The sequence below is a fragment of the Myotis davidii genome, unplaced genomic scaffold, assembly GCF_000327345.1.
Source record: "Myotis davidii unplaced genomic scaffold, ASM32734v1 scaffold456, whole genome shotgun sequence".
Taxonomy (NCBI): Eukaryota; Metazoa; Chordata; class Mammalia; order Chiroptera; family Vespertilionidae; genus Myotis; species Myotis davidii.
Window position 1 is genome coordinate 360197 of NW_006287375.1, and position 13641 is coordinate 373837.

General features: G+C 40.9%; 1 protein-coding gene and 1 pseudogene across 1 annotated transcript in view; one reads left to right on the forward strand and one right to left on the reverse strand.

Annotated features, from left to right (window-relative positions):
• Nucleotides 1–400: 400 nt before the first annotated feature.
• Nucleotides 401–4753, reverse strand: LOC102772566 (annotated as a pseudogene).
• Nucleotides 1630–13641, forward strand: part of AFF4 (AF4/FMR2 family member 4) — a 73589-nt gene continuing 61577 nt past the window's right edge. The window contains 5 exon segments of the mRNA XM_006759141.2: nucleotides 1630–1640; nucleotides 4390–4392; nucleotides 10032–10123; nucleotides 10537–10663; nucleotides 13236–13641. The exon segment at nucleotides 13236–13641 is cut by the window's right edge and continues 34 nt beyond it. Coding sequence (XP_006759204.1) covers nucleotides 10541–10663; nucleotides 13236–13641 — 529 coding nt within the window. The 5' untranslated portion in view covers nucleotides 1630–1640; nucleotides 4390–4392; nucleotides 10032–10123; nucleotides 10537–10540.

Consider the following 13641-nt stretch of genomic DNA (forward strand, 5'->3'; position numbering starts at 1 on the left):
GTAAAATAACCTGTTATACAGTTAGCCACAAATACAGTCCTCAAGTTTTTTTTTACACATTCACATGAGTATTACCTAAATCACTAGAGGCCTGGTGCATGAAATTTGTGCACTCGAGTGTGTGGGGGGGAGTCCCTCAGCCTCACCTGCGCCCTCTGGCAGTCCAGTAGCCCTCAGGGGGATGTCCAACTGACAGCTTAGGCCTGCTCCCCTGGGCATCCTTAGTGCTGCCACCGGCTCAGGGCTTCTGACTGAGTGGCGCTCCCCCTGTAGGAGTGCACTGACCACCAGGCGGCAGCTCCTGCGTTGAGCATCTGCCCCCTGGTGGTCAGTGCGCATCATAACAATTGGTCATTTCGTCGCTCAGTCAATTTGCATATTAGCCTTTTATTATATAGGATGTCTTTGTAGCAGCTAGATCCTGCCACCATTGTGCTAGGCTGAGTTCACAAATCTGTTGTAACCTGTAGCTTCCCTATCACTTTTCTGGCTTTCCTCTCCTGTTAAGCTTTGTTTCCTGGAAGTAATTAAAACCTCCTGCCACTGCCATATAGCTACTGCTGCTGCTGGAACTGCCATAGCCATCGTAGTTTTATGGTTTGGCAAAGTATTGGCCTCCACTACCATAGGGGCCAGAGCTTCTGCCTCCAAAGTTTCCTCCTCTCATAGGTCCAAAATTTGAGATTGATTGTTGTAATTGCCAAAAACATTGTAGCTTATGTCACCTTCAAAATTGCTTCCATCATTACCAAAACCATTGTAGCCATCCCCACTGCCACCATATCCACTACCACCATGGCTACTACCAAAGCCTTCTTGACCACTGAAGTTTCCTCCATGATAAAAGTAGTCATTTCCACCAAAACCTCTCCCATGATCACCTCCGAAGTTTTCAGAACCATTCAGCCTCTTTAGCTGAATGAAGCTCTGGCCATCTCTTGCTTAAATAGGACTTTCCTTACTTCACAGTTGTGGCTATTCACAGTATGGTATTTCTTTTAAAAACATTAAGTCTTTATTGTTGAAAGTATTACATATGTTCTCTTCCTCCCCACCCCCCGAAACAGTATGGTATTTCTGAATGACAGTCTTGTCTACAGAAGCATGGTCATCAAAGATTACAAAAGCAAAGCCTCTCTTTTTTTGCCTCAATCAGTCATGATTTCAGCCACTTTGCTTTTCACATACTGTTCAAAATAATCTCTTAGGTCAGCGGTTCTCAACCTGTGGGTCGCGACCCCTTTGGCGGTCGAACGACCCTTTCACAGGGGTCACCTTACACCATCCTGCATATCAGATATTTACATTAGTTTGGGTCACTCATCACCACATATGAGTGTTCCCCCTTGCTCAAGATGGCTCCTCAGACTCCCATCTGTTGTTTCAAAGCTCAAACCTCTAATAAAGAGCTTCCCCAGCTGTTCCAGCTCTTTGGAAGAATGACTTAGACATGATGACTTTGGGAGGGGAGACTTCAACGTTGCTTACTCGGTGGTGTCCACCAGCAGAAAGAAATGATCTAACCAACATATCTCAATTTCTCTCTGATTTTTAGTCTTGTTTTTAATCTTTGTCTAGTAAGACAAGTCATTTTTGGAATGGAAATTAGGAGGGAGAGTCATAGACTCCATGAAATACTTGTGAGAAATAAGAAAGAGAAAGATAGTAAACTTTCTGGGAAACTTTGAGAGCCTAGTTGAGAGCGATTATGAAACATGATTATGAGAAATTGAAATAATATAAAGATGATGAAAAAAGCAAAAATAGTATGGAATTACCTTTGCTTTCATGTTTCTTACTACATCATTTTAAATCTGAAGGCCATAGAAGTCTCATGACAAACTTTGGGGCAAAGGTCTTTCTGTGCCAAATCATGTATTGGGACCTGATGTTTCATTATTGGTTTTGATTTCCAGATGTACATTTTTGTTTCCCTGCCTTGTGACCTCTTCAGACTTTCTCATTGAAGGAAACCTTGTTAACAGGCTCTGAACACCACTTTAAACTGTTTTAAAATTTAAAATTACATGATTTTGTGTGTTTTTAGGAATTCTGTTCGTCTAGATTATTTAACTTGTTGGTGTACAAGTTTTTTTTTATTGTATTCCCTTATAACCAATTTTATTTCTGTAAGGTTGGTAATGTTGTTCCCAGTAATTTGAGTCTTCCTTGGTCATTGTAACTAAAGGTTTGTCAATTTTCTTGTCTTTTCTAAGAACCAATTTTTGGTTTTGTTTATTTTCTCTATTATTTTTCTACTAGGGGTCCTGATCCCTCAGCCTGGCCTGCGCCCTCTCACAATCTGGGACCCGTCGGGGAATGTCGGAGAACTGGTTTACACCAATCCCCCCAGGCCAGGCTGAGGGATCCCACTGATGCACAAATTTGTGCACCAGGGCTCTAGTATGCATATCAGATCTTTGGTTAATCTCTTCCCCCCCTCCCTTCCCTCTGAGATTCATCAGTCTGTTCCATGTTTCCATGTCTGTGCATTGAGCGTCTGTCCCCTGGTGGTTATTGCACATTATAGGTACTGGCCACTTGGCTGGTTGCTTAGGTTTTTATATAGATTCTCTTTTATTTACTTCTATTTATTTTACTTATTTCTATTCTAATCTTTATTATTTCAAATCTTTCCCCTTGTTTAATATCAGTGTTTATACTAGTAGTTATACTAGAGGCCTGGTGCATGCATTCGTGTACCAGTGGGGTCCCTGGGCCTGGCCTGCAGGATCGGGCTAAAACCGCTCTCGGACATCCCCCAAGGGATCCCGGGTTGCGAGAGGGCACAGGCTAGGCTGAGGGACCCCACCAGTGCCTGATTGGGACTGAGGAGGGATGCAGGGGGTTGGCCAGCTGGGGAGGGACTGCCTTAATTGATCTGATAAGGTTTAGTATAGGATTTTGTTTTTATTATTTGATAGGACTTTCTAATTTCCCTTGTGATTTTTTCTTTGACCAGTTGGTTATTTAGGAGTGTATAGTTTAATTTCCACATATTTGTGAATTTCCCAATTTTTCTTCTTTTCTAATTTTATCCCATTGTGATCTGAGAACATACTTTGTATGATTTCAATCCTTTTAAACTTATTTAGACTTGTTTTAGGGCCTAACAAATAATTTTTCCTGGAGAATGTTACATGTGCACTTGAGAAGAATGTATATTCCACTGTTGATGAGTGGAGTGTTCTATACTTAACTGTTAGGTTTAGTTTATTATAGTGTTGTTCAAATTCATTGTATGAGATCCTGATAGACTCTAATATTTGTTCCATCCATATCTTTTATCTTTTGAATAGCACCATTTTATTTAAACTAGAGACCTGGTGCACAAAATCCGTGCACAGGTGCAGTCCCTAGGCCTGGCTGCCAATCAAAGCACGAGTGTCTGGTGTGGAAGGGCAGGTCCCAGCTGACCTCTGGGCCCCCAGGCCCCGCGAACCTCCCTTTGCCTGAGTCATGGCACCTGAGTCCACACCTGGAGATGCGGTGAGCACGGCCAGACGTTATGGGCCAGGGCGCAGTGTGGGCCTCTGGGCCACCCAGCAGCACTGCATGGAAGCCGGGTGGGCAGTGCACTCTACACTGGCTCCTACGCAAACCCACGGGGAGCCCAACTGGCACCTGCTGTCCTGGCAGCTGCAGCCCAGCTCACCCGGAAGAGGCCATGCCAGTGCGGGGAGGGCTCCTAATGGGTGCCTGGCACCTGAGCTTGGGTGCTTCCCCACTGCGTGAGCTCTGGCGTCCCAGGGAGAGTAGCAGGGGGAGTGAGAGCGAGCTCTTCAGACACACCACCTTTCCACCACACTTCTGTCTCCGTCATCCGTGTCCCCAGGTAGCCTGGGCACTGCAGGAGGTTGGTCGCCACCACCCACCCCTAGTTTCCCATCCCAGCCCAGGGCCCAACCCCAATTAGGCAATCAGGGCCTGCTGGCTGATGGTCACCATCTGTGGGGCGATTGGTTGGGACTGGGCCCCCAATCTGGCTCCCTCAGTGCCTGAGAGCTGGGTGGCAGCCCCACCCCCTGCTGCCACTGCTGGTTGCCACCTGTGGGGCCATCGATGGGGCGATCAGGCCCCCGCTCGTATCTGCCTTGGCCTGGCACCGCCCGCTCACCCACTTCACCATCCCGCCACAGTCCTGCTCTCATCAGGGCCCATCAGGGTTGGCAGTGCCTCCACTGTTGTCTGCTGTCAGCTCTGCATTGCCGACACCCGCCATGTTCTGCGCCGTCCCTTGTGGTCAGTGCACATCATAGCAAGCGGTTGAGCTCCTAGTCGAGGGGACAATTTTCATCTAAGGCTTTTATTGTATAAGAGGAGGATGTGAGACCTCAGTTTTCTTTTACCCCCAGTTGTTTCTGATAGGGAAACACGTGGTTTTAGCAGAAAGTGGGGAGCATTACAGTTATTTAAGGGAATGTACTGGTGTGAAGTCCATCAGGAAGGTCAGGATGTAGAGGAAGAGTTAACAAATGATAGTAATCAAGGATCCTTTTCAGGTTGATAATATTCCGTTAAAAAAACCAGCTTGATTGAGATATAATTTGCAGCCCATAAAGTGCACTTGTTTTAAGTGTATAATTCAATGATTTTTAATCAGTTTATAAAGTAATGCAACTTAACACCACACTTCTAATTGTAGAACATTTTCATCACCCCAAAATGATTTGTGCCCATTTGCAGTCATTTTGTTTTACGCTTTAATCTTGTATACAGACACTTCTCGGGTTATGTTGGACTCGATGTACATCGTTTTGTGGTTACGTCGCTATCTCCCATCTATATATATAAAAGGCTAATATACTAAGTGTCTAACCATCCGGGTAATGACGTCATGTAGCAACGCCCAGCTTCCTCTCCCTAGTGACAACTAGCCTCCTTGCACTTTCTTCAGCCCAGGAACACGACTTGCTTTATAGCCAGGTGGAAACATTTCACACTTTGTGCTTGTGTGACTTTTTTCTTCCCCACGTCAGGGAATTTTTCTGATATGTTCCTTCAAATAGGTTTTCTAACCCTTGTTCCTCTTTCTGTTGTTCTGGCACCCCTATTATTCGTATATTGTTTCGTTTCATGTTGTCCCATAGCTCCCTTAGGCTCTTCTCCTGTCTTTTAATTTTTTTCTCCAATTGCAGTTCAGTTTTGGTGTGTTTTGCTTCCCTGTCTTCTAATTCGCTAATTTGGTCCTCTGCTTCTCCTAGTCTACTGTTGAAACTTTCAGTGGTGTTTTTTATTGCAGCTATATCACTCTTCATTTCTTCTTGGTTCTTACATAATTTATTGATTTTTTCATCCATTTCTTTTTGATTCTTGCATAAATTTTTGATTTTTTCTTCCATCCGGTTTATGCATTCTAAGACCCTTAATCTGAATTCTTTTTCTGTCATATTGCATGCCTCTGTTTCACTTAGCTGCTTTTTTGGCGAGTCCTCCTTTTCTTTTCTTTGAGGGTTTCTTTGTCTACCCATGTTTGATCTCACCGACATATCTACATGTTGAGTCATTCAGGGCTGCTCCTTGGGTGGCAGTGGCTCCTCGGGCTGTGGTTGCTCACCAGGCAGTTGTGGTAGCAGCTGCTCCTCAGTTGGCAGCAGCTCCTCTAAAGGATGCTGTTCACAGTTGTGGTGGCTCCTCTGGCTGGTGGGGGGAGGCTTCACACACAGCTGCTGTTCCTCAGACAGAGGGTGTGCTGATCACAAGGCTGCTGTTCCTTGGATGGGGGCAAGCTACACACACAGATGCTACTCCTTGAATTGGGGTGGACTGCTCACGTGGCTGCTCTTCCTTGTATGGGGGGCTGGCTGCACGCTGATGTTGTTCCTCTGATGTGGTGGGCTGCTTGCGGGGCTACTGCTCCTTGGACTTGGACAGGTTGATTGCAAGTCTGCTGCTCTTTAGACTGGGGTGGGCTGCTTGCGCAGCTGCTGTTCTTTGGACAGGAGTGAGCTGCACGTGTGGCTGCTCCTCCTCGGACGGGGACGGGCCACTCACCCGGCTGCTGCTCGTCGGACAGGTGCAGGCTGTGTGTGGCTCTGCTCCTCAGACCAGTGAGTGCTATGCAGGGCTGCCGCTCCTCGGACGTGGGCGGTCTGCTTGTGCTGCTCCTCGAATGGGGACCGGCTGCTCGCAGAACTGCTGCTCCTCGGATGGGGGGCAGGCTGCTCACACAGCTACTGTTCCTCGGATTGGGCAGGCTGCTCGTACTGCTGCTGCTGCTTGGACGAGGGCAAGATGCTTGCGCAGCTCCTGCTCCTCGGACTAGTGCAGGGTGCAGACTGTGCGCAGCTGCTGCTCCTCGGATGGGGGCAGGCTGCGCAGGGCTGCTGCTCCTCAGACGTAGGTAGACTGCTCGTGTGATGGCTGCTTCTCAGACAGGTCGGACTGCTTGCGTGGTTGTTGATCCTCGGATGGGGAAGCTGGCCGTTCACACAGCTGCTGCTCCTTGGACAGGGGCAGGCCACATGAGGCTGCTGCTCTTAGGCCTGAGGCAGGCTGCTCATGGGGCTGATGCTCCTTGGACAAGAGTGTGCTGCTCACATGTCTGCTTTCCAGGGGAATTCTGCCCTTCCCAGCTGCAAACTGTCTCACCAGCTGAGTATACTTCGCCAATTCCGGGTGGGTGTTATTAGTTTCAGCTGCTCATTCTATTTGCTCCGGGACAAGCCTTGGGATGCGTCTGCCTATTCCACCGCCATCTTGAGTTCGAACATTTCACACTTTAACCAAATGTCTATGAAGCATTTTCCCGTGCTTCATCTCATTTGATCCTCACAGAAGTCCTAGAGTAGGTAGATAGGAGACTCAGTGGAATCCATGTTTCTCTCTCATCGATGTTCTAGCTCTCTATCCCTCTCTCTTCCTCTCTGTGAAAAATCAATAAAATACATTAAAAAACAAAAAAAACCAAAAAAACGGAACCCTTAAAAAAAAAAAAAAAAGAAATGGTGGACCTTGAAAATGACTTCAGGTTTTCTCACTGTGCAGTATATTGTCAAACTGCTGCAGTTAAATATTTTGCCCTTTGTTCTCCCTGCATGATTTACAATAATAACCTGCTTCTTGTTGATATTTACTGCTGTGTTGCTGACAATTACCTGAAAGAGAAGTTGGGGTGCTTCACTGGGTTGAAAAAAGTTTGGCTACATCAGAAAGCAGGTCTAATTAAGCAAGTTTATTCTATATCTATAAAAGGCTAAGTTGACTCACGCATGCACAATACATATAAAGCTCTCACTGGTGCGAGTTGCACACATGTATTTCGATCTGTCATTGTTGATCGTGAATTTGGTTGACACTTCTATTATAGAAAAAGGGCGAATAGTGATATTAAAATATTTTTTCTAATTAGTTTCCTTTCAATGTGCACGAATTCGTGCACTGGGCCACTAGTGTTATATAACCAGAAATAAAAGTCAGTTATCCTTAATTGTCCCATTTTCTAAATTGGAACCTTGACTATTTATAATTCAATTGAAGTTTAGAATTTACATTACTTTATGATATTTAAGAAATTAATTAAGAGAGAATTGCCTGTGTTGGTTTTTGATTACTAGATGTTTTATGTTTGAGAATTTTTACTAGCAAGGTTGTCACTCTCCATGTAGCTTATCAAATAGTCCTTGCTTATAACTAAACCACCTGAATTACCTTTGACTTGAGGAGGTCCAGATCGAAATCTCGAGGGACACAGAGGTGGTAGATCCACATTAGGAATAGCATACCCTTTATCAGGGGCATCTGTTTGTAGTGCTGCAAATACTGAAAATTTGTGTAGTATTTTCCAGCTTCACTGAAACAGAACCATCTGCAATACTAACTGAACTCATGTTGACAGTTGTTCTCAATTCACCTAGTTCTCTTCCATCAGGATGAGAATTCTCTTTTAAAAATCTGATGTAATACTCCAAAGGTTCCACAGTTCTGAACCAAGCAATCTTCCCACCTGCGTGCCTGTGCCTGACAAGTTTTCTTTTCAAAATTCTTTTATCTAGAAGTCCCATAGGTTTTGTTGTGATATAGCAATTTGCTAATTAAAAAACAACAACAATCCTATTTTAGTACAATAGTTGGCATGTATCCTGAGGGATATGCGATAAAATAGTTTTTGTACTGCAAAGATATATTTTAAATTAACTCATTTAAATTTATGTTACTTTTAGGAGAGCTCAGATTACTGGAATGATTGCTTTTGGAAAACTTTATTTTACCTTAGGCAGAGATATTGATGTGAAAATACAGGAGAGAAAAAATGGAGGCTATAAATTAGATGCGAAAATAAGTCAAATCAGAAAAATAGAAAAGAAGAACTACAACTGGGATATTAGTTCTTTTAAATAATCAGTTAATTTAGTTCTGAGCTTATTTTTAAAAAGATATGTATTTTTATTGATTTCAGAGAGTTAAGGGAGAGGGAGAGAGAGATAGAAACATCAATGATGAGAGAATCATTGATTGATTGCCTCCTGCATGCCCCACACTGGGGATTGAACCATAACCTCCTGGTTCATAGGTCAGTGCTCAGCCACTGAGCCACACCGGCTGGGCAGTTCTGAGCTTCTTGGCATTTTGTTAAAAGAGGAAATATTCAGTTGGATGACTTTCATTGTTTAAGAAAAGAAAAAGATTTTTGTAACTATAGGAGGGATTTTATTTAGGAAATCGTACCTATTTTTGCCATAAATGTACAAGTATTTCTTGCATGATTATTTCAGTGCTGTTGAATACATAAAATTAAATCATAGTTTAAAGAAAGCATTTCTGTTCTCTGATCTTTCAGGAATTGAATTTATAAAATGTAAAGAAATCATTAGTTAACATGCCCCTTAAATTCTCAGATACAAATAACTTTGTATGTTCCAGCACCATAGGTTAAGAGGTCTACTAGTATTTGAAACTTGATTGTTAGTGATATATAATTATTAGTTGTTTCAAGTGAGCTGGAGGATAATATATGGTCTTTGGTTTTATTCTCTGAATACTGAAGTGTAGATGTTGCATGGTATTATTTATCATACACTTTTTGTGGTTCTGTATGGTGCTAAATACTAGCACCATACAGAAGACCGAACAAAGCACACACTATTTCCATACCTCAAAAAACTTATATTCTTTTCTAAGTTTATTAGAAAATTGTACAAATAAGAAACAACTTAAATATACATTTGGAACACTTAGAATACTTTTAAAAATATTAAATGTAAGGTACTAATTATGCAAATCAGAAAGGTTTATCTTTGAATATTGTACTGTTCTAACCAATTCCTCAAGAGTATGTCCATTGTAATTTTACAATTAAGTTTCCTCCAATCTTTATGGACTTTAATTTTCCGATTAGGTTTGATTTATAAATCATAAGTCTAAAAATCCTGCACATAGTATAACTTGATTTTTACCTTTGGCTTCCAACAGGACTTTTTTCTTTTTTTAATCAAAACCAGGACAGCCCTAGCTGATTTGACTCAGTGCATAGCACTTCGGTCTGTGGAGTGAAGGGTCCTGGGTTCGATACCAGTCAGTGCTGCACATGCCTGGGTTTCGGGCTTGATCCCCAGTAGGGGACATGCAGGAGGCAGCCAGTCAAGTGATTCTCTCTCATCATTTATGTTTCTTCCTCTTTCTCTCCCTCTCCCTTCCTCTCTGAAATCAATAAAAATTAAAAAATAAGTAAAACTAGGACAGGTGGTTTAATCTAACTCCAGGGAAGAGTGTTGCAGAGTCCCTGGTAATTCCTTGTCCCAGGGTTTGAAAACCTTTTTCATTATCTATTTAACCAAAATCCCTGCTGCTATAAATAAACTATTTTCCTTAGTCTATTCTTAGTGAAAAGACACCGTACTGTCATGATTATAGAAGTGACACACTTGTTTTTCCCTTCACCGTAAAAGTCTTTCTCTTTTCCAACACAATTTCAACTACTGTTACTAACCCAAGTTAATTTTAGATTCTATTGCTGAAAACCTCAGTTTTGCCATTTATTGAGGTGTTAATTGAAATATTAATGTATTTAGAGCAGAAATGTCGTTTTTTAGGGAATCTAGAGCAACAGCAAAGCTGAGGTCAAACTGCCATAAGGATGGACACCAAGGAAGCTGTGTTTGGGACAAAAAGAAATCAAGATAAGGTAGATGTAAAGTAGAGACAAGCACTGGACCTTGGGGAGAGAGGGTGGTAGGTGGGAGTGGGTTGTATGCCTCTAATGACAGAATAGTTAAGAGTTCTGAAGAGGAAGCCATGGAAGGCTTATAGGAAACATTAAGGATTTGGGTTTAAGTATTACCTTCCCTCTGAATGTGTAAGTTTAGCTGACTTTTAGCTAGCAGAATACTTTAAAAGTTGATAAGGTTAAGTGTTTTAATGGGGTGGTATTAATTGATAAAATCATTGCCAAAACCCAGCTTCAGCACTAATGCCTATTATTATTTGGAAGGTGAAAGGGAATCTACGTTTGAAGCATTAAACTGACAAAATCAGTAGAGAAGTTTTAATTTTTCCTTTTCCTTTTTGTGATATAAAGATTGTGTTTTTTCCCCATAGCAACATGAACCGTGAAGACCGGAATGTGCTGCGTATGAAAGAACGGGAAAGGCGGAATCAGGAAATTCAGCAGGGTGAAGACGCCTTCCCACCTAGCTCTCCTCTCTTTGCTGAGCCATACAAAGTTGTAAGTTGTCCTTCTCTGAATGTTTTTCCCCCAATACTATGACATTTTTAAAAAATTATTATTATTTTTTAATCAGAGAGGAAGGGAGAGGGAGAGAGAGAGAGAACATCAATGATGAGAGAATCATTGATCGGCTGCCTCCTGCATGCTCCCCACTGGGGATCAAGCCCGCAACCTGGGCATGTGCCCTTGACCGAATTGAACCTGGGACCTATCAGTCCGCAGGCTGATGCTCTATTCACTGAGCCAAACCGGCTAGGGTGATACTATGACATTTTTGTTTTTAAAATGTTTAAGCTTGAATTTTTGTATTAGGTAAGAGTTACCATGTATACCATTTCCTCTGAGTGGAATGTATTTTGTTGGGGTACTTTTATTGGAGTATAAGATGCATACAGAAAAGTATACAAATTGTGTTACAGCTAAAAGAATTTCCATAGCATGAACAACCTGATAATAATCACTATCTAGATCAGCCGTGGGCAAACTACTGCCCGCGGGCCGGATCCGGCCCGTTTGAAATGAATAAAACTATTGAAAAAAAAGACCGTACCCTTTTATGTAATGATGTTTACTTTGAATTTATATTAGTTCACACAAACACTCCATCCATGCTTTTGTTCCGGCCCTCCGGTCCAGTTTAAGAATCCATTGTGGACCTCGAGTCAAAAAGTTTGCCCACCCCTGATCTAGATCAATAAATGGAGTATTATGAGGGCCCTAAAGTCATTGTCATTGCCCATCTCCCCCCCAGTTGCTATCCTATAATTTTGAAAATGTGATCTGGATTAGCTCAAACATTCATGTCTGTATTCCTGGCTCTACTACTAACTTTGGGCAGGTGTTTCACCTTTTTAAGCCTTAAATTAAGTTAAAATTTTGTGAATCAATCTTCATTGTCTGCTGTTTCCTAGGTTCTTTGGGTATAACATCAATCAAAATGAATATATTTCATAGATTCTTTGTTTCTGCCTATTCCGTTACTTGGTTAACTAAGTTTCAGTGACTTATTAGTATGTTTGAATAAATGTATTTTCAGTATCAATCTGTTTCTTTTGTATTGTCACATACTGAATTCTCTGATTCTTTCTAATGTATGAATGCTTAATTAACAATATCAGATTTAGAGTAAAGCATATTGTCAGAGTTGTTCAATAAATGGAACCAATTGCTATTTTTATAACTACCATTGTGCTTGATTTGGGATGACATAAAACACTGAGTGGTACCACTTCTGATGACTCTAATATAGCTGTAGTGGCCACTAATATTTGATTTGGCTTTGGGTTTCATTTGAACTATTTTTACATTTTAATGACATATTTTATATAATTGCTATAATACAATGTATAGCAGCAGTAATGACCATTATTGTCATAGTATGAGATTGAGAAGTATGTTAGACTTTTTTCTGATGAAATATAAATGTAACAGCAAAAAATAAAAATAAACAAATAAATAAATAAATGTAACAGCATATCCTGGATTTACCCTTAGAACATTTAATGTTTATGGAAATTATATGAGATCTATAAAAGCCATGCATTCAGAGCTTTTAAGGATTTTCTAATAAAGGCAGTTACACTGACATGATTTATATGAGTATAACACAAAACCTGAGATTTGAATTAGTAATGAAAATCATACTACCATTTATTTTGTAACTACGCTGTAATGAATTGGATTTTATTTCTAATCTTGATATTGTCTATAAGTTGCTGTATATTTAACTCTCTTGTTTAGAAGGGATCATACTGATTTTCAAAGATTTAAAGTCCTTATTGATTCATGCCAACCACAAAATAAAATACTAGTGATCTAATTGGTAGACTTTCTTTCTTCCATGTGTATGAATGTGAAAGAGTCCTAAAGCTTGGATATATCTTGGACTTTCTTATTATCCAAGAATAATTCTTGAAGTTTAAAGTATGTACTATTGACTTCAAATAGTGGAGCATTTATTGGTCAGAATTAGTAGTTAGGATTTAAACCTTACTTATTTATTCATTTAAATTAAATTTATTGGGGAGAATTTAAAACTTTTACCAGTGGATTTTCTATGCTTAATTTGTTGCTGGTACTTTTCTTAATTTGATGAGTCAAAGTAACAGAGGAATTAAAATTTAAAAAACAGTAGTTGGGTATAACTTGTTTCACTAAATTTTTGAATTATTAGGAATATAATGTTTTTCTAGACTGCCAGTGTATGACTAATCTGATGACCTGGAATTTAATTACATAAAGGCAGATTACTTTTCCTGTTCTTGAAAAAATTTTCAGTACTGTGTCAGTATATTTATTGGTGAAACTTGTATTTTTCCCCTCCTTGAACCTATTTATTATATATACTTCTCAGTGTCCTATAGAATATATTAGTGTTTTAGCATGAATGTTTTTCACTTTCAGTGCATTGTTTTCACTTAAAAGTTATATATTTGGAGTTTGCTTTGAGTTGTTAACCTTAAGATATGATGAAAGACCCTTTCCATTTGAAGTTTGGAAAGTCACTTTAGAAGCATCTCTTATTTCAAGTTATGCTAATTGTATAATTATATTTTACATTTCTTTGTAGACTAGTAAAGAAGATAAGCTATCAAGTCGTATTCAGAGTATGCTTGGAAACTACGATGAAATGAAGGATTTCATAGGAGACAGATCTATACCAAAGCTTGTTGCAATTCCCAAGCCTGCAGCACCACCGACAGCAGATGAAAAATCTAACCCAAATTTCTTTGAACAGAGACATGGGAGCTCTCATCAGAGTAGCAAATGGACTCCTGTAGGACCTGCACCCAGCACTTCTCAGTCTCAGAAACGGTCCTCAGGCTTACAGAGTGGACACAGTAGCCAGCGGACCAGTGCAGGTGGCAGTGGTGGCACTAATAGTAGTAGCCAGAGGCATGACCGTGATTCATATAGCAGTAGTGGGAGCAGTAGCCGGAAAAAAGGCCAGCATGGATCAGAACACTCCAAATCAC